This window comes from Bos indicus x Bos taurus, chromosome 6 (assembly GCF_003369695.1).
Source record: "Bos indicus x Bos taurus breed Angus x Brahman F1 hybrid chromosome 6, Bos_hybrid_MaternalHap_v2.0, whole genome shotgun sequence".
Classification (NCBI taxonomy): Eukaryota; Metazoa; Chordata; class Mammalia; order Artiodactyla; family Bovidae; genus Bos; species Bos indicus x Bos taurus.
The window spans coordinates 16,003,386-16,022,230 of NC_040081.1; the positions used below are offsets into that span (position 1 = coordinate 16,003,386).

The 18,845-nt window shown below is 42.5% G+C and overlaps 1 protein-coding gene across 1 annotated transcript in view; it reads right to left on the reverse strand.

Annotated features, from left to right (window-relative positions):
• Window positions 1–11,358, reverse strand: part of MCUB (mitochondrial calcium uniporter dominant negative beta subunit) — a 95,327-nt gene extending 83,969 nt beyond the window's left edge. Inside the window, exon 1 of the mRNA XM_027543849.1 lies at window positions 11,161–11,358. Coding sequence (XP_027399650.1) covers window positions 11,161–11,256 — 96 coding nt within the window. The 5' untranslated portion in view covers window positions 11,257–11,358. The remainder of the gene's footprint in view (window positions 1–11,160) is intronic.
• Window positions 11,359–18,845: the final 7,487 nt, after the last annotated feature.

The window sequence follows — 18,845 nt, forward strand, 5'->3', positions numbered from 1 at the left end:
CAGTGGGCACATAAATTGGTGCGGTCAATACAGAAAACAGTATGGTGGGCCCTCAAAAAATTAAAAATAGAACTACCCTATGATCCAGCAATTTGAAAACACCAATTAGAAAAGTTATCTACACCTCTATGCTCACTGCAGCATTATTTACAGTAGCCAAGACATGGAAATAAGCTTACTGTCCATCAGTGGATGAATGGATAATGACACTGCAATGGAATATTATTTGGCCATAAAAAGAAGGAAGTACTGCTCTTTGAGGGGTAGGTAAAATGAATGAAGGAGACCAAAAGGTACAAACTTCTAGCTATATAATAAATAAGTCCTGGGCATGTGATGCACAGCATGGTGACTACAGTTAATAATGCTGCATTGTGAATTTGAAAGTTGTTAACAGTAACTCCTAAAAATTCTCATTATGTGAAGAAACACTTGTAACTATGCATGGTGATGGATGTTAACTGGACTTACTGTGATGATCTTTTCATAATACATACAAATATCATATTATGTTATACACCTAAAACTAATGTAATGTTATAGATCAAATATATCTCAATTTCAAAAAAAGGAGGAAAGGTGATTTCCATCTAGTAATCACGACAGGTTTTATGAAAATGATGAAGCCAAAGGAAGACTTTTAACCAGGAATGGAGCGGCTGCATAGCAGATGAAGGCAGCACAAGGTAAACTGTTACAGTCTATAAAACATATTCCATCCGTATATTGTTTTTCAACTTCAGGTTTCACTGGCAACGATGCTTTGGGCATCTGGAGTACTGCTTTCTGAGAGCCTCCAACAGCATCCGCTTCATAACTTCTCTGGCTCGTCTCCCCATTTTTCTCTCTCTTCTGCTTTAATCTCTCCATTCAGAGACTTCCAGCCGGGCTGCTCTTCCACTGGACAAGATAAGGCACAAGCTAAGCTATTGTAACAAAGAGACTGAAAAGCACATGGGGCTCCAGAAATGTTTCCTTTTCTGGTAGGTAGGCAGTGGAGGGAAAGAGGACATTAATGCCTTCCAGGGATCCAGGTTCCTTCTATCTAGTTGTTCCACCATCACCTAGAGGGTGATGTGCCTCCACAGGGTCCAGCTGGCCCATCCCTTCCACATCCACATTCCAGCCCATGGGAGGGAGAAAAACGTAGAACAAAGAACAGAAATCAGTCTCCCAACTAAGGATGTAGACCAGAAATTACACATTTATGCCATGTGGGCTATCCAGAACTTAGTCATGTGCTGGCTGCAAAGAAGGCTGAAGAACATCACATTTCAGAATGGTCCAATACACTAGAGCCAGAGTGCCAAGACAGTGATGCCAGAGGAAGCAGGCTAGGACCTAGGAGGATTTCACCTGTTTTTTCCAACATATTCCATCCCCAATCGAATTTTTTAGTGCAGTGTTCCCCAAATTGTGTCCTACAGACCACTCTTCTGAGAGAAGCTATTAGGAATGCTATGGAGTAACAGAGGGCTGTGATCAACTTCCTTCCCACTCTCAGATTGTTCTGATGCCCAACAGCAAAGGTGTGTAGCGAAGGAACACGTCTAACTTGGTATGGCTTAGCCCAGAATTCTTCAGACTTAAAAGAGCAGGCAATTTGTTTCTTCTATATCATCTATTAACACCTTAGGAATCAATGTCCAACTACAGGATATCAGTTTGTGATACACTTTAATTTAATAAACATAATTTCTACAAGGTTTTAACATAGGCATCTAAAACTCTAGTCCAAGTCAAATCAAGGACCATACTTCACAGAGAAAGCTTCCTGCCACCTGATCAGAGGGCCTACTAGACCCCCAGTTCCTCTGAGAGTCCAACTCTCTGTGCTTATACCCCTTCTTCCTACTCTAGATGTGTCTGCTAACCTCTGTGTCTTCCTCACCCCCTGCTCTCAGAGCTTAGTTGAAATCTCACCTCTTTTCATCTCTTCAATTTCTAATGCTGTTTCTTCTCTGAATTCTTCCAGTATTTACTGTCTCTGATATTTGACTCTCGTAAGCCAAATGGTGAATAAACATGTATCTCTTTTATGTATAGCTACGTTGTCTTCCATGTAATTTTTAAGGATCTTTTTTGCAAGCTTTCAGACCTAGCACGAACCACAACTCCCACTTCATAATGGATTTTAAGGGGATTATCATTTTAAAATATTGAAGTTTTAATGATTAAGTTTTTAGTGCTGATGTGCTCAGTCGTGGCTGACTCTTTGCAACCCCATGGACTGTAGCCCTCCAGGTTCCTCTGTCCATGGAATTTTCCAGGCAAGAATACTAGAGTGGGTTGCCATTTTCTTCTCCAAAGCTTTTAGTATCAACACTAATAATTTTGGGCAATCACAAAATAGCATGTCACAAAACAAAAACCAATATGATTTAATGCGCTAAGAATTCCATTTACGAACATCCTCATCAGTAGAGAAAAGCGCTGCCTTCCCTAATGTAAGGAATCACCCAAAATCACCACCACACTTACAGAACAGCCAAGAAAACACACGCCAGGCTATCCTGACAAAATTTATGTTTCATTAAAGCATGTTGACTTTCCTTTAAAAAGCCTAACATGAAAGCATATCTGAAACAAAACAATGAACCAAAATCTACTTGAAAACCACAGCTTTAATATAAATATAATATATGAAGATTATTTTGATTAACCTTAAAACAATCTTCAACATTCAAGGGTCAAATCTCAAGAGGTAGGTAAGAATACTTTAGGTGTCTCCCTGGCTGGAGTCAGTGGGGAAGAGGAAATTGAGAAGGTCAGATCTGGAGAGAATGTACCATGAAGGTAACCTACATAATATTGAGTTCTTTATCATTCAGCCCTTCATTCCTCTACCCAATAAGCATTTATTATGTACCTACTGTGACAGGGCAGAAGCCAGAGATCAGGAGAAACAGTTCTGACCACAAAGGGCTGAGAGAATCCACATGGGAAAATCATATGAACCCAACTAATGCTAATGCAGTTTAGAGTGAAGTCTTTTCATACTGTTCATGGGGTTCTCAAGGCAAGAACACTGAAGTGGTTTGCCATTCCCTTCTCCAGTACAGCAGGTACTATGGGAGTGAAAAGGAAGTGTAATTAATTCTGCTGGCAGAGACCTACAGAGACTGCATAAAGACTGGGGTAGGGTGGGCGGGTACTGGAACTCAGCCTTGGAGGATGAGACTTCAAAAAGGTGAAAGAGAGAGTGATCAGGGGCAACGTTGCCAGAGGAACGTCATAAAGGCCACAGGGACAAGCGACAAGAAGAGGTAGGAGTCCCTTGTGGCTGATGTGGGCCTTGCAGAGCATGCAGTAGAAACTGGGACTGGAGAGATGAAAACACATGATTTCTGGGTCAACTGTAGCTTATGTTCAAAGCTTGCTTACCTTGGTTTCACTAACAGCAAACCCACAAAAGCGTATTTACATAGTAAATACGTATTACATAGTAAATAAATATTACAAAGTAAACCATACATTCGCCTGAAAAAATGAAAACTGATACATGGTACATTCTCTGAAACATTCCCAAAGCAGAGTTACAGAAATGAGTCATCAGACTGTAAAACGCCAGGACAAACATCCTCAAGCAAGGGCTTAGACAGCCAGCACTAGGCTGTTCTGTTTGCACACAGTTTCTAAAACAAAATTTCAGGTTTATGGTCACATTACTGTCAGTCTCTCTAATAAAAATGCACACTTGTATTTCAGCTACATTACTGGCTGAAAAAGCAGTTTTCATCAACAGCTTTTAAAAATCCCCTCTTCAAATATCCCATTCATCTACTAGTGTTCAAGCTGGATTTCGAAAAGGTAGAGGAGCCATTGATCAAATTGCCAACATCCATTGGATCATCGAAAAAGCAAGAGAGTTCCAGAAAAACATCTACTTCTGCTTTATTGACTATGCGAAAGCCTTTGACTGTGTGAATCAAAACAAACTGTAGAAAATTCTTAAAGAGATGAGAATACCAGACCACCTTACTTTCCTCCTGAGAAATCTGTATGCAGGTCAGGAAGCAACAGTTAGAACTGGACATGAAACAACAGACTGGTTCCAAATCGGGAAAGGAGTATGTTAAGGCTGTATATTGTCACCCTGCTTGTGTAACTTATATGCAAAATACATCATAAGAAATGCTGGGCTGGATGAAGCACAAGCTGGAATCAAGACTGCTGGGAAAAATATCAATAACCTCAGATATGCAGATGATTGCAGATTTTCTACAGATTCCCTTATGGCAGAAAGCAAAGAAGAACTAAAGAGCCTCTTGGTGAAAGTGAAAGGAGAGTGAAAAAGTTGGCTTAAAACTCAACATTCAGAAAACTAAGATCATGGCATCTGATCCCATCACTTCATGGCAAATAGATGGGGAAACAGTGGCAACAGTGGCTGTCTTTATTTTGGGGGGGCTCCAAAATCACTGCAGATGGTGACTGCAGCCATGAAATTAAAAGACACCTGCTCCTTGGAAGAAAAGTTATATCCAACCTAGACAGCATATTAAAAAGCAGAGACATTTCTTTGCCAACAAAAGTCCATCTAGTCAAAGCTATGGTTTTTCCAGTACTCATGTATGGATGTGAGAGTTGGACTATAAAGAAAGCTGAGTGCCAAAGAATTGATGCTTTTGAACTGTGCTGTTGGAGAAGACTCTTGAGAGTCCCCTGGACTACAAGGAGATCCAATCAGTCCATCCTAAAGAAAATCAGTCCTGAATATTCACTGGAAGGACTGATGCTGAAGCTGAAACTCCAATACTTTGGCCTCCATTGGAAAAGACTCTGATGCTAGGAAAGATTGAAGGCAGGAGGAGAAGTGAACGACAGAGGATGAGATGGTTGGATGGCATCACCAACTCAATGGACATAAATCTGAGTAAACTCCAGGAGTTGGTGATAGACAGGGAGGCCTGGCGTGTTGCAGTCCATAGGGTCGCAAAGAGTCAAACGTGACTAAGCAACTGAACTGAGCTACCAGTGAAACTCATACCAAAACAAACAAAATATCTGACACAAAGAGACAGCCACACATGAACACACACACACACAAATAAACATGCAGTCAGAAAAATAACAAGGATTTGTCAAGAAAATGTATAACTTCTTTCCTCCAATCAGGCTAAGGGCATTTATTTTTACTGTCATACCTAATGGCTTTAAGATAAGAGAATTCATCCTTTAGTCTCAGAAATGTAATTTAAGCAGCACATTCAGTATAAAAACACTCCTACAACAACAAAATAACTGCGAGTTCCCAGTGGAGTTAAATATACTAAAATTACCACCTGTGTCCACAGCAGTTTTATAAACCAAACCACCTTACTCAATCAGGTAATAAGAACCTAGGGTAGAAAAGCCAGACTCATTGTGACCCTGGTCAATCTTGAAGACTTTTTCTGCCCTTAAGTTTGCCACAATAAACTGTGCATCTGTCAGTTTCCTGATATGAGGTTCAATGTTTCATGCCACTTCTTGATTCTGCGCACAGGCTATTGCGATTTCAACTCTTGCTCCATTTCTTGCCTCTCTTTCCACTGTTCCCTATTTCCTGCCCTCAAATCTATTTAGAGAAGTCTCTTCAATGGACTCTGTTGACAGTGCAGGTTTCACACATCACTTCCCATCAGCATCGAGCTGATGAATCCTAGATAGAGCTCTAATTGTCCCCCAAAAAGCTGCTGAACAAATGCCTGGACTGCACGCTTTCTGTTCCTGTAAACGAAGGTAAAAACGATGTAAAATCAAATGGCACCATTTATGAGTTAAAAAGGAAACTCAGAATAAAGAGTTGACCCAAACTCTATTTTTTACCCAGGTGAGGCTTACCCAGTGGAGGTAAGAAGGAGCTAGGAAGATTTAGGACAGGTAAGGGCAGTAAGAAGCAAAAAGGTGAGACGAGAGTCAACAACCTCAGTACCATTGCCTTTAAGAGACAATCACACTTGTCAATTATGTTTCAAAACAAAAAAGAGAACCATGGCATCAAAAGTAGATCCTTAAGGCAACTCAATACAATCAATATGTGTGGTGCACTTTCTATGGGTGAAGCACCAAGGAGACTGCACAGCAGACTGATCTGCCATGCTTCTGTCATCAATGGTGCTGTGCTCAGTCGCTCAGTCGGGTCTGACTCTTGGCAACCCTTTGGACTGTAGCCCACCAGGCTTCTCAGTCCATGAGATTTTCCAGGCAAGAATACTGAATGGATTGCCATTTTCTCCCCCAGGGGAATCTTCCCATCCTAGGGATCAAACCTGTGGGGTCAGATCCAGGGACTGTCTACGTCTCCTGCAATGCAGGTGGATTCTTCACCCACTGAGCCATCAGCGAAGCCTTTGAACATATTTGTTTAAAACACCAAAGAGCTGATTTTTAAAATTTAATAAAGCCTTCTTTATGTACCACTTTTCCCCATTAAAAGTTAATTATAGAAAAATGGGTTAAGATATGAATGGAAGGAAAAATGAAGGCAGAGATGATGAAACCTCTCTGAGTATAGTAAATGAGTATGGTAAATACATAAAAGGCAGGCACGTCATAAGATCTTTAACATCTGTTAGAAGGTGGATTGGAGAAGGCAATGGCACCCCACTCCAGTACTCTTGCCTGGAAAATCCCATGGACGGAGGAGCCTGGTAGGCTGCAGTCCATGGGGTCGCTAAGAGTCGGACACAACTGAGTGACTTCACTTTCACTTTTCACTGTCATGCGTTGGAGAAGGAAATGGCAACCCACTCCAGTGTTCTTGCCTGGAGAATCCCAGGGACGGGGGAGCCTGGTGGGCTGCAATCTATGGGGTTGCACAGAGTCGGATACGACTGAAGCGACTTAGCAACAGCAGCAGCAGAAGGTGGATTGAAAATCTGACTCAAGGCTTTCTGGCAGCCAGAGCATAGCATGAACACCCCTGGCTATATACTTCACTGAGTGCATAATAAACCCCAAATCAGCTCAGGGGAAACCCAATTCTAAGACTAAGGCTAGACAGTAGGATCTTCCCTAGGTCCTTGGAAAAGGCGCCTCTTAACTGACCACCACATTTTACAGTGCTGTTTCTTAAAAGGTATGCCAGTGAAGAAAGTTGAGTAAAATATTTGGGTGGTGGATCCCACACCATGCAGTCTAAACACGTAGTTCAGAAAAAACAGCTGGCATTTGTTTTAAAAACCAGGAAAATTAATACCGTGGTAAGTTAAATGGGATCAAAAATCAAATACTTCTCGAATACAGCACAGATAATGCTATTTTATTATTAATATCTATTGGTTTATAGCCTGTAGGTTAGGCCAAGTTGTCTATTATATAATGGGTTTACGGTTCTAAAGCTAGATTCTCTTGAAAAACAACATTTCACAGATGAAATCACTAGCAATGACAGAATTAAGTATTAGAACACGACAAATCATAATTCCTAATACTACTATGCCATGCTCACTCCGTGTCAAATAAATTCCAGTTTCTTTTTAAAGGGGAAAACAGTTATTAAAATCATTAGTTAAAACTGCCACTTTACTGACTGCCTAAGATCATAAAAGAGGATTTGCAACCACTAAGACATTCTGACACTGACAATATTTTACTCAACAGTGTATTTACAACCCGCGGTAAAAATAATAAAATGGCAATTTGAGAGATGAAAAAGGCTTTTGAGACCACTTAGACAAATCTTGTTTTGAAAAGGGAGTGAAACAGGCTCATGTAGGCTGAATGACTTGGCTAAGGTCAGGAGCTAAGTGGCAGCAGGGCCGGGTTGACCGTCAAACGCTCCAACTGCTTAACACCAACAAAATTAGCTGCTCATTTTTATTCTATGAAGTAAACACATTTCGTTGACACAGCTACTGATCAACCAATATTTAGCCTCTGGTTTTCTACTGCAGTTTCATAAGGACCGCATTCAACAAATATTGAATATTTATCTGTCAAGCTACAAAATGATTTTTCAACTTAGAACTTGCTGTAAAACAGAATCCTGTTACCTTGCAATAAACAGTAAAATAAAAAAAAAAATAAAACCCAGCACTAATACCTAAGCGTGGGGAAAATAGCAATGTTTAACATTTAATAGGCAAATTGGTCTAGAATTACTTTGAGACCAAAGCATCCATGTCTTTTCCACAGTGTAAGTACAGTCACCAGGAGACAGCTCTGAAATCAGGATTATACACTATAACTTGCCAATTACAAACACGTGACAGAGAATCAGAGGAAAGTATCAAAAGAATGACACGTTTATTAAAGATGAAAACAACTTCTAAATTGACATTTGCTGGTGGCATTAAAGGCTTCCCTGGTGCCTCAGATGGTAAAGAATCTGCCTGTAATACTGCAGACCAGGGTTTGATCCCTGGATCGGGAAGATTCCCTGGAGAAGGGAATGGCTATCCACTCCAGTATTCTTGCCTTGAGAATTCCATGGACAGAGGAGCCTAGTGGGCTACAATCCATGGGGTCTACAAAGAGTTGGACACAACTGAGTTGAAACATGTTTATGCTTTGTTTCTAGGGGTTGGGGGGGGGGAAGCATAGGCAATACTTAACTCCTCTGCAAAGTACACTTGATTTTTAAAATTTTAAACGTAGCTTATGTAGAGACCCACATACAGTGCTGGTGGCTTGAAATCACATCAGGGAATCTCTTCAGCTAAGTAACAGAAGACCCAAATTAAGGAAGGCACAATAAGGCAGGCACTTTCTGTTTAGTGATTAATTCATTAGGCAGCATGATCACTCGAAGCTGTGTCCTCGAAGAAAACAGAAAGGCCAGCAGGAGCCGTGGGCTGCCCCGACAACCACTCGGCCAGCGCAGGAGACAAGCAGAGATGTGGGACACCCTCCCATTCCCCCCAACCCCCGGAACATGACTGTGGATGCTAGGCCATGCCCAGCCAAAGGCAACACAGCATGCTCTGGCTCTCTTATGCCTCAGACTAAATGTGTCCTTTAAAAAGCAATTCAGCTATACTAAACATACTCATGTTGACAAACTTTCTTTCTACCCCCCAAATACTTACAATTACTCACCTACCATGTGAAACATATAAACTATTTTTCTAGTCACCAAATGCTCCTGTAAGGCACATTCATACTTTCAGAAAAGGCCAAATATAATTGGGAATGCTTACTTGAGATACTATTAATGACAAGTCCTTGCAAGCTAGGATTTTATGAGCTGTCAGGTCACATACATCACTTTTTTTTTTTCCTGCTGCTTTCAGAGGCTCTAGGGATCTGAATGTTTACAACAAGATATAAAGAGAAATAATGCTTGTCTTTAGTCACAGGACTTTTCATATCAAATGGGGCAATCACAAATCAGTGAGATCTTAGAATGAAATATGTCCTTCACAATCAGTTAATTTGATTTACAGAAAATGGTTTAGTAGCCCTAACTAAAACTCCAGGAAGCCAAGATATTTCTGTCAGTTTCTTCAAGGTAACATTTCGAAGAGCATATAAAGAAGTACACCCAAAACTTCTCTTTATTCTTTGGGGGTCTTCAATTAGACAAGTAAAACGATGGAAGCATTTCCATTTCTAAAGTTCAGCAAATTGACTTAACAGCACAGTGAAGACTTAAAAATCTGCAAATTAGAAACAAACATAAGGCTTCTTCAGATGATTACACAGAGGCAAAGTGCTAACCAGAGTTCTCCTATAATTAAGCCAAGTAAGCCCCACGGTATCATTTTCGACCTCTTTAAAAGAGCACCCAATTCCTGCTGGGGAATGCAATGGCACTCCTTGGATAGCATCAGGTGGGAAACATGGAGAAAAACGCTTAGAGTTGACAATCTGAGAGACAGCAGCCAGTCTGAGGACCCATAAACATTCTACTCAAAATGTTAAATGGATTTAACAGAAAACTGACTCAGTTATTTAAATTTAAATGGTATATAATGAAGTGGGGGGCGGTCCTTGTACTGGGTTGCTTTACTATTTGGTATATTTTTGACTGTAAAGTACAACATTTATACTAAGACACAAATTTCACAAAATGAAAAAAAGCCTCTCTCCAATTAAGTCTACCAATTCACATCTTAAGAAGTTTGCCCCTTTCCTAGTTATAAGGAACAAAATGTCCTTCCTCATTCTCTTTCAAACTTTCAGGGAAGGCATTTAAAAATGCATTTAAAGATTTTTTTTTTTTTCATCATTCTAAGCCCTGAGAGACTTGGAGAGGAAAAGAAAAAAGAAAAAAATGAACAGGAAGTGAAAGTGACAAGAAAATGGTTACGGCATCACTTTTCGCTTTTCTTTTACAGTGCACAACCGAAGGGAAAAAACACATCTTTTTCTCGTTAACAATCTGAAACTGATTTATGAGGTGGGGAGGCGCTGTTAGGAACTCAAACTCAAACCACGCGCTCCCCAACCGCACACACCTGGGAGGCTCGATTTAAAAAGTCTGTCTTTCCTCATGAGGCTCGGAGTTAGGGCACCTGAGCTCCTATCCGCTCCGCCGCAATCCCAGTTACTACCAGCACTGTCTCCCCGTCTTCCTTGCCTCTTTTAGGGCACATCCATTCGCCCCTCCTCCTCCAAGCGACGGTTCCACACAGACCATATACAACCGTGTCAGGCCAACTGTTACTCACCAGCACACACTCATGATTCACCCGTCTCTCGAGTCTCGGAACAAAACGCGAGTCTTTCTTCCCTCCTCGAAAGGGAGGTGCTGCTGGTTTTCAGGATGGACATTTCGCTTTCCTACCACAGTGCTCACTCGGGGCAGTACTCCAGCTCGCCCTACCGCTTCCTTAGCTCCCTTCGGCACCGATGATCCAGCCGACAGCAGAACGGCTCTGAAAACTTATTCCAGACAGCAGTCTAGACGCGGACAAACTGCCTCCCGGGGTATCTGTGCTGCCCCCCACCCCCGGGCCGCAGCCTCACGGTCCCTGCACCCCAACTTAACCGAGGTGATGCGCCGGCGCACGTCCCCGCCGCCCTGGGCTCCCGGGGGTGACTCCGGTTGTGGACACCCGGCCCGCGTCCGCAGCCCGGGCGACCACTTGCCGGGGGGTCCTCCCGCGCGCGGAGCCGGGTGGAGGGGCCAGCAAAACGCAGGGAATGTCCCTCCGCCGGGCTTTCGCGCCCGCCGAACTTGCCCCACGCAAAGTTTTCCGGTCGCCTGCCTCGCCCCGGGCTTGGGCTTACCTGGGGCATCGGCGGCCGCGGGTGCGCATGGCCTTGGGTTCCGGGGGTCGGCAGCAGCCGCGCGCGCCAGGGCCAGGGGCCCCTCCGGAGCATCATCCCGCCGGGCGCAGCGCTCCTGCTCCAGTCAACGGGCCATCGTCGGCGCCTTGCCGCTGGGAGCCGACGTTATCCGTCGGCGCAGCCTCGCCAGGCCCCCGCCTCCTGGCGCCGCGCAGCGCGGGGAGGGCTGACCGGAGGGTGTGTCCGTCTCCCCTCGGCTCGTCTTCGCGCGCACCCTGGCGCGAGGCTGTTTTCTCTCCTCCGACCAAAATTTGAAAAGCTGGTGAGGGAGGGGTGGAAATGAAGCGCGAGGGAGCCGCCCTCCACATCTCGGGTTTCGAGGGGGAGCGCGGATGCTGGGCCGGCCTCCTTGCCGCGTAAGCCCTTTCTGGAATGAAGGCGGCCGGCCCCCTTGCACCTTGCGGGCTGATTTCAAAACTCGCGAGTAAATCTGGGTCCTCGGTGCCCTAGGGGCCGTCTGCTCCATTCCAGCCCGCGAGGCGGGGTGAGCGGAGAAGAGCCACGGCCATCTGGGGAGAGGCGGGGGCTCTGTGGAAGTTTCCCTCGTGGACTGAGCAGAGAGGAGGAAGACAAGCAGGTCCACCGAGGCGCCGCCTCTCAGTTGGCTTAAGGCGTTGGGCTGCGGTCGTCCCAGGCCCCGGAGGTTTGCGGTTCACTAAAATGGTGACCCACCCAGAGCTCTTTGGGACAGTCTTTCCCACAGCCCAAGTGGCTTCTTCTTTGAAGCACGGGTTTAACTGAAGGAGGTGAAAGTTCTTAGTCTTCCCTGTGATTGGGAGATCTCATGTTTGACTTGGAGACATTTTGTTTGTAAAAACAAACACAAACCATCTAAAAGGAGCCTAGTCCAACTTTCAAAACACAGGATGCCCAGTTAAATATGATTCTCCGATACACAACATAATTTTTTTTAGTATAGTGAAATTCGCTCAGTGGTGTCCGACTCTTTGCGACCCTATGGACTATACACTCCATGCAGTTCTCTAGGCCAGTTTACTGGAGTGGGTAGCCTTTTCCTTCTCTAGGGGCTTTTCCCAAACCAGGGATCGAACCCAGGTTTACTGCATTGCAGGCGGATTCTTTACCAGCTGAACCACAGAGAAGCCCAAGAATACTGGAGTGGGTAGTCTATCCCTTCTCCAGTGGATCTTCCCCACCCAGGAATCAAATCCAGGTTTCCTGCATTGTAGGCGGATTCTTTACCAATCGAGCTATGAGGAAGCCCTTTTTTAGTATAAACATGGCCCAAGTATTGCATGGGTCACACATTCTTTTTTCCTAGAATATTTGGGACGTACTTATACTAAATTATTTATTACTTTTCTGTAATTCAGATTTAACTGGGCATGCCCCATTTTTATGTGCTAAATCTGCAAGAGGCTTGAATAATGAATTAGTTGGCAAACAATCCAACAAGTGGCAAATCTCACCTGATGACTATCTCCTTTCTTTACTGAAAAAAAAGGTAAGTTTCTATGATAGCAAAAACTGTCATCAGTCAAGGCTTATTCATATGTGTTAATGAGCATCTGCATTTCAAAATACCATTGCTCTTCACTGAGAGTGACACATTAAACAATAAGTCCGCATGGGAAGTAATTTACTTTACCTGAGTCCTAGAAGGAAATTTGCTAGTATTTGCTAGTACTCCCAATGAGAGATTTAGCTTGTCTACTGTGAATAATGTTGCAATAAATGAGCAAGTGCAGATATGTTTTTGAGATACTTATTTCATTTCTTTTGGATATTTATCTAGTAATGGGATTGCTGGATCTGTGGTAATTCTATTTTAATTTTTTGAGGAAACTCATACTGATTTCCATAATGGCTGTACCGATTTACATTCCCACCAGCAGTGTACAAGGGTTCCCTTTTCTCCAGTAGCCTAGATATGGAAATAATTCAACAGGTCCAAGGGATGACCAAAGAAAATTATATATAGATGACATACATATATTCATAATGGGATATAAGTCACCTATAAAATAGAAGGAAATTCTGCCATATGGACAATATAGATAAACGGAGAGAACATTATGCTAAATGAAATGTCAGAGAAAGACAAATACTATATGATCTCACTAATATATGGAACCTAAAAAAGTTAAATCCACAGAACTAGAGTAGAACAGTAGTTTCCAGAGACTGGGAGATGGGGAAAGTGGGGAGATGTTGGTCAAAACTTACTTTCAGTTATAATATGAATAAGTTCTGATGATCTAATGTACAGTGCGGTGACTATAGTTAGTAGTACTTGAAATTTTGCTAAGAGCAGCTCTTAACTCGGAGAAGACAATGGCGCCCCACTCCAGTACTCTTGCCTGAAAAATCCCATGGATGGAGGAACCTGGTAGGCTGCAGTCCATGGGGTCTCAAAGAGTCAGACAGGACTGAGCGACTTCACTTTCACTTTTCACTTTCATGCATTGGAGAAGGAACTGGCAACCCACTCCAGTGTTCTTGCCTGGAGAATCCCAGGGACGGGGGAGTCTGGTGAGCTGCCATCTATGCGGTCACACAGAGTCGGACACGACTGAAGTGACTCAGCAGTTCTTAACTGGACTTCCTTGCTTGCTGTTGCTGTGTCGCTTCAGTCGTGTCTGACTCTTAGCGACCCCATGGACTGCAGCCTACCAAGCTCTTCCGTCCATGGGATTTTCCAGGCAAGAGTACTGGAGTGAGTTGCCATTGCCTTCTCCCTAACTGGACTAACCACACCAAAAAAAAACAACTTTATGAGGTGATGAATGTGTTAATCAATTTAATTGTGGTTATTATTCACAATGTATACAGATATCAAACCATCACTTTGTTCAAGTTAATATATACACTTTTTATTTGTCAGTTAATTATACCTCAGTAGAGCTGGGGATGGGGAGAAAAAAAGAATTTTATTTGGAGGGAAATGGAGAAGAGGAGAAAATGTTCATTTTGAGCACAGATTCTGCTGCTATATCACTGTAATACTCTTTTTTCTACAGGTTTTTTGGGGCTACATTCCCTTCAGTTGCCTTTTTATGGGACAACAATTTTGTAATATTTTCTCTGGAGAAAATAGAAAAGATAATCGTCTTCTCTCTAGCACATTAATTTGTTTTTACATATCATTAATAGTTTAGAAAAGTCTTTAAGCATTACAATTCACTATTGGTAATGTCATGAAAATTCTTATGATTGTTTTTTAATTTGGAAAAGTTTCTATCCAGTGTTTTTCATACCTGAGCTATTAACAGTTGGAAGCATAGTTCGCAGACTAGCTTCTGAGTCCACTGATTCCAAGCATCATTTCTTTTTTACTAGCCACACACACTGGTCACGTGGCACTGCAGGGAACGTTCATAGTTCAGTGCACTCTCTGGTCCTGCACTTCTGTCACAACAGTAGGGGACAGTATTCTTGGAAGTCATGCCTACAAGGGCATGGCTCATGATATTTAATAATATTTGGAAATGATGGTGAGCCACATACAACTATCCCACTAAACCCAAACTAAATGTATTTTCAACTCAGTTTTTGTTGGATTTTGAAAATGGCCATGGCCACTCAGCCACCTAGCACAAGGGAACATACGACAGAAGGGTGATTGGATAGGAAAGTGACAGTGGTCTTTTTCCAGTTAAAATATTTTACAAATATTAAGAAACACATCACCAAGTGAATGCATCACTAGGGCTTGCCCCCCACAGGGGACTTGGGAAGGGTTTATGCAAGTGAAGACCCCTGAAGTTTAAGCTAAATCAAGTTTGCTGACACCTAAGTCCTCAAAAGGGATCCCCTGGTGGCTCAGTGGCAAAGAAATCTGCTTGCAATGCAGGAGACACAAGAGACCCAAGAGATGTGGGTTCAGTCCCTGGGTTGAGAAGATCCCCTGGAGAAGGCAATGGCTACCCACTCCAGTATTCTTGCCTGGAGAATTCCATGGACAGAGGAGCTTGGCGGGCTACAGTCCATGGTCTTGCAAAGAGTTAGACATGACTGACTGACTGACTTTTAAGTCCTCAAAACATGTTATTACTCCAAATCATTCCATAGCACTTAGCGCCTGCATAGTTTATAGAACTTGTCACACTATTTAGTTACACTCATAGTTAACTATGAGTTAACTCTACAGCTAGATTAGAAATGCAGGGGGCAGGTGCTGCAGAGAAGGCGATGGCACCCCACTCCAGTACTCTTGCCTGGAAAGTCCCATGAATGGAGGAGCCTGGTGGGCTGCAGTCCATGGGGTCACGAAGAGTCGGACACGACTGAGCGACTTCCCTTTCACTTTTCACTTTCATGTATTGGAGAAGGAAATGGCAACCCACTCCAGTGTTCTTGCCTGGAGAATCCCAGGGATGGGGGAGCCTGGTGGGCTGCCGTCTTTGGGGTCACACAGAGTCGGACACGACTGAAGCGACTTAGCAGCAGCAGCAGCAGCAGGGCAGGTGCTGCGTCAGAGTGCCTAGCACAAGACTTGCTTTAAATTAGACACTCAATCAGTGAGGAACGGATGAAACTGCTAAAGGGCAGGAAGATAAATTGCAAGAACTTAAGACAGATGCCACGGAGGAAAGGTTTGGGTGCTATGGATAACAATATTCAGAGAAGGAAGTGCCCTGCAAGTGCTGGAGGGTGAGGACCAGAGACCTCAGAACTAACGAAGGGTAAGACAGGTACAGGAAGGACCTTTAAAGCCACAAGGTGATTCTATTTATATAAGATGTCCAGAAGGGGAAAATTCATGGAGATGGAAAGTAGATTAGTAGTTGCCTGGAGCTGAAGGTAGAATTGGGAGTGAGGCAAATAAATGAGCATGAGGAATATTTTGGGGGTGCTGGAAATGACCTAAGTTGGATTGTGGTTATTGTTGTTTAAGTCTTTAAATATTTGCTAATAATCATCTGTACACTTTTGAGTGAAATTTATGATATATAAATGATAGCAATACAGCTGTTTAAGGTTTTTTTTTCTGAAAAGGGAAAACTAAGATTCAAGTGCGAAGAGGTTGTAATGTGTCAGTAGTGTTAATGAACTAGCTGTGAGTAATCGTTCAGTCTCACCAAGATTCCCACACATGGTGGTGAAGTGTGTTGTGCACATGAGCCATTGTGTGGACAGGACAGCCCGGGAGCCTGTCTATCTGCAGCGTCCAGAGCTCTCTCACTTTGCCGGCTCCCCAAGTTACTAGTTACTGTGTGGCCAGTAAAAAGAAGCAACATGCGACATGAATGCCCAGACACCGGCCTGTGGAATATTCTTCAAATGTTACAGCTCACATATGAAAAACACTTCAAGAATTGACATGACATTATCAGTGCTGAGTTATAAAGTTCAGAGACACTTTTCTAAACTAAAATGATGAGAAAACAACACGCTAGAGAAGATGATCTTTTCTGTTCTCTCTATAGAAAACATTATAAAATTGCTGCCCTAGGAAAAGGCAATTATAGGAAACATAACCAAAAAACTGTCATGGGAAAAAAGGGTGTTACAGTAATGTGAGCGGCAACTAATTTTTAAAAAATTATTGTGGCGGGGGTTGTGCTTTTAAAAAGTTTGTTATTTATCTTATACACTCTTAAGTATTCATTACACTTAAGCATTACACTTAAGCATTCATACACTCTTAAGTATTCCTTACCATGCCAACTTTGCATTGCTAATTTTTTAGTATTTTTCTTAAAAGAAGTTCTCCCAAATTATATAACCTCAGGCTCCACAAAACTTGGATCTGCCTCTGTGGGTCAGGCATAAGCATTTTGTGTTATCTTGTTTAGTCATTATAAAAGCCTTATGGGATACCTGTTATTAGATCCCCATTACAGGTGAAGAAAGTAGCTAATAGGTTAAGTAACTTATTTAAAATCATACAGTCAGAATTCGGGCTTCCCTTGTGGCTCAGCTGGTAAAGAATCCGCCTACAATGCAGGAGACCTGGGTTCGATCTCTGGTTTGGGAAGATCCCCTCGAGAATGGCTTGGCAACCCACTCCAGTATTCTTGCCTGGAGAATCCCCATGGACAGAGAAGCCTGGTAGGCTACAGTCCATACGGTCACAAAGGGTTGGACACAACTGAGTGACTAAGCACACACACAGTCAGAATTCAAGCCTGGAACCATGTAGCTATGACACCATGTTTTCCACTCCAAGACCCCAAGATAACCTTGACCTTACATTGCCTGTCTCTTCTGACATCACTTAACCACCGACCTTCTCATAGATATAGCTGGGGTCAGCGTGTGAGGTGAATCAGCTGCAGAGTCAAATCCTTTCTTTCTTTAACATTTGATACTCTGTTCATGGATTTTTTCCATTAATTGTGATTTAAAAAATATTACATTAAAATGTTATCTCAATGGCTGAATTTTGTGATGTATTTGGTGCCCTGGACATGTCCTACTTTTAGCCTGGTGTGACACGCTGAATGAAGATGTGAACATCCACTTCATGCTTTAACTTCTAATGAAGGCAGGACCCAAATTTCATCCATTGACTTTCATACCATCTGTCTTTGCAGTTTATTCACTTACGTCCTCAAACTACCGTTTGAGAACTCAGTTCTTCACAGATAAGTTGACCAATAATAATATTGGATTATCTATTGATGGGACCGCTTGCCAGCCACTGGCAAAGGAGTTAGCTTCGGTCAAGGTGGAAGGAAAGTTAATTTCCACAGAAAGTTTTGTATTTATGTCACCTGGTCTTGTAAAATCCTCTGAACGGAGCAGCTTCACCACATCCTCTGCAGATGCTCACAGCACTGGCTTGCAGAGCAGACTGGCAGATCCCTGAGACTAGGTCCCCTCAAGTACGTCATTTAGAGGCCTCCACACTGATGGAATTCTAGTAGTGACCTGAGAATACTCCTCTTCCCTATTCTGCCTCCAGGCCCAAGGCTTTGGCTTTCAACAATTAAGAGTCACAAAGGACTTTGTGCCCAATAAGAATACATATTATTTTCAAGCTCATATGGAAGAGTCACAATGTAATGACCATAATTGAGGCCTCAGAGGAAATCTCAAAAAAAATTTTTTTTAACTTGCAAACATATAAGCTCTGTTTATGAAATTAGAAATTAACAAAAAGAGAAAGCATCATTACCACTGTAATTTGAATAACAAACTTATAAATATTCATAGATTAAGTGGAAAATAAGTAGAAGTTGAGAGCTATTTTTAAACTACACAGCAATGAAAGCACTTGACATTAAGATCTTCACTATTCAGGAAAATGTATAGTCTTAAATGCATTTATTAGAAAACAGGGAAGTCTGAAAGTAAGCTTACAATCTAAGAAGCTATAAAAAGAGCAGCAAAAATAAACCTAGAGGATGTAGTGGGAAGAAAACGATAAAGGTAAAATCAGAAAACGAATCAAACTTCCTGTCTGTTCCAACGCAACCTCTCTCAGAAATAGTGAGTCAATAAAACCAAAAGTAGGTTCTTTTTTTAAAGGCACCAAGACCGACAAACCTGAAACAAGAATGATTAAGAGAAAGAAGGAATACATAAACGTAACAGAAAGGATATAAAAACTAGCCCCAGATACTTGCTTGTATCAATCAAGTTAAAACTATAAAAACTAACCTTGGCTCAACAAAGAGAACCTGAAGAGATCAACGGTCACAGATTGTAACAGTGGT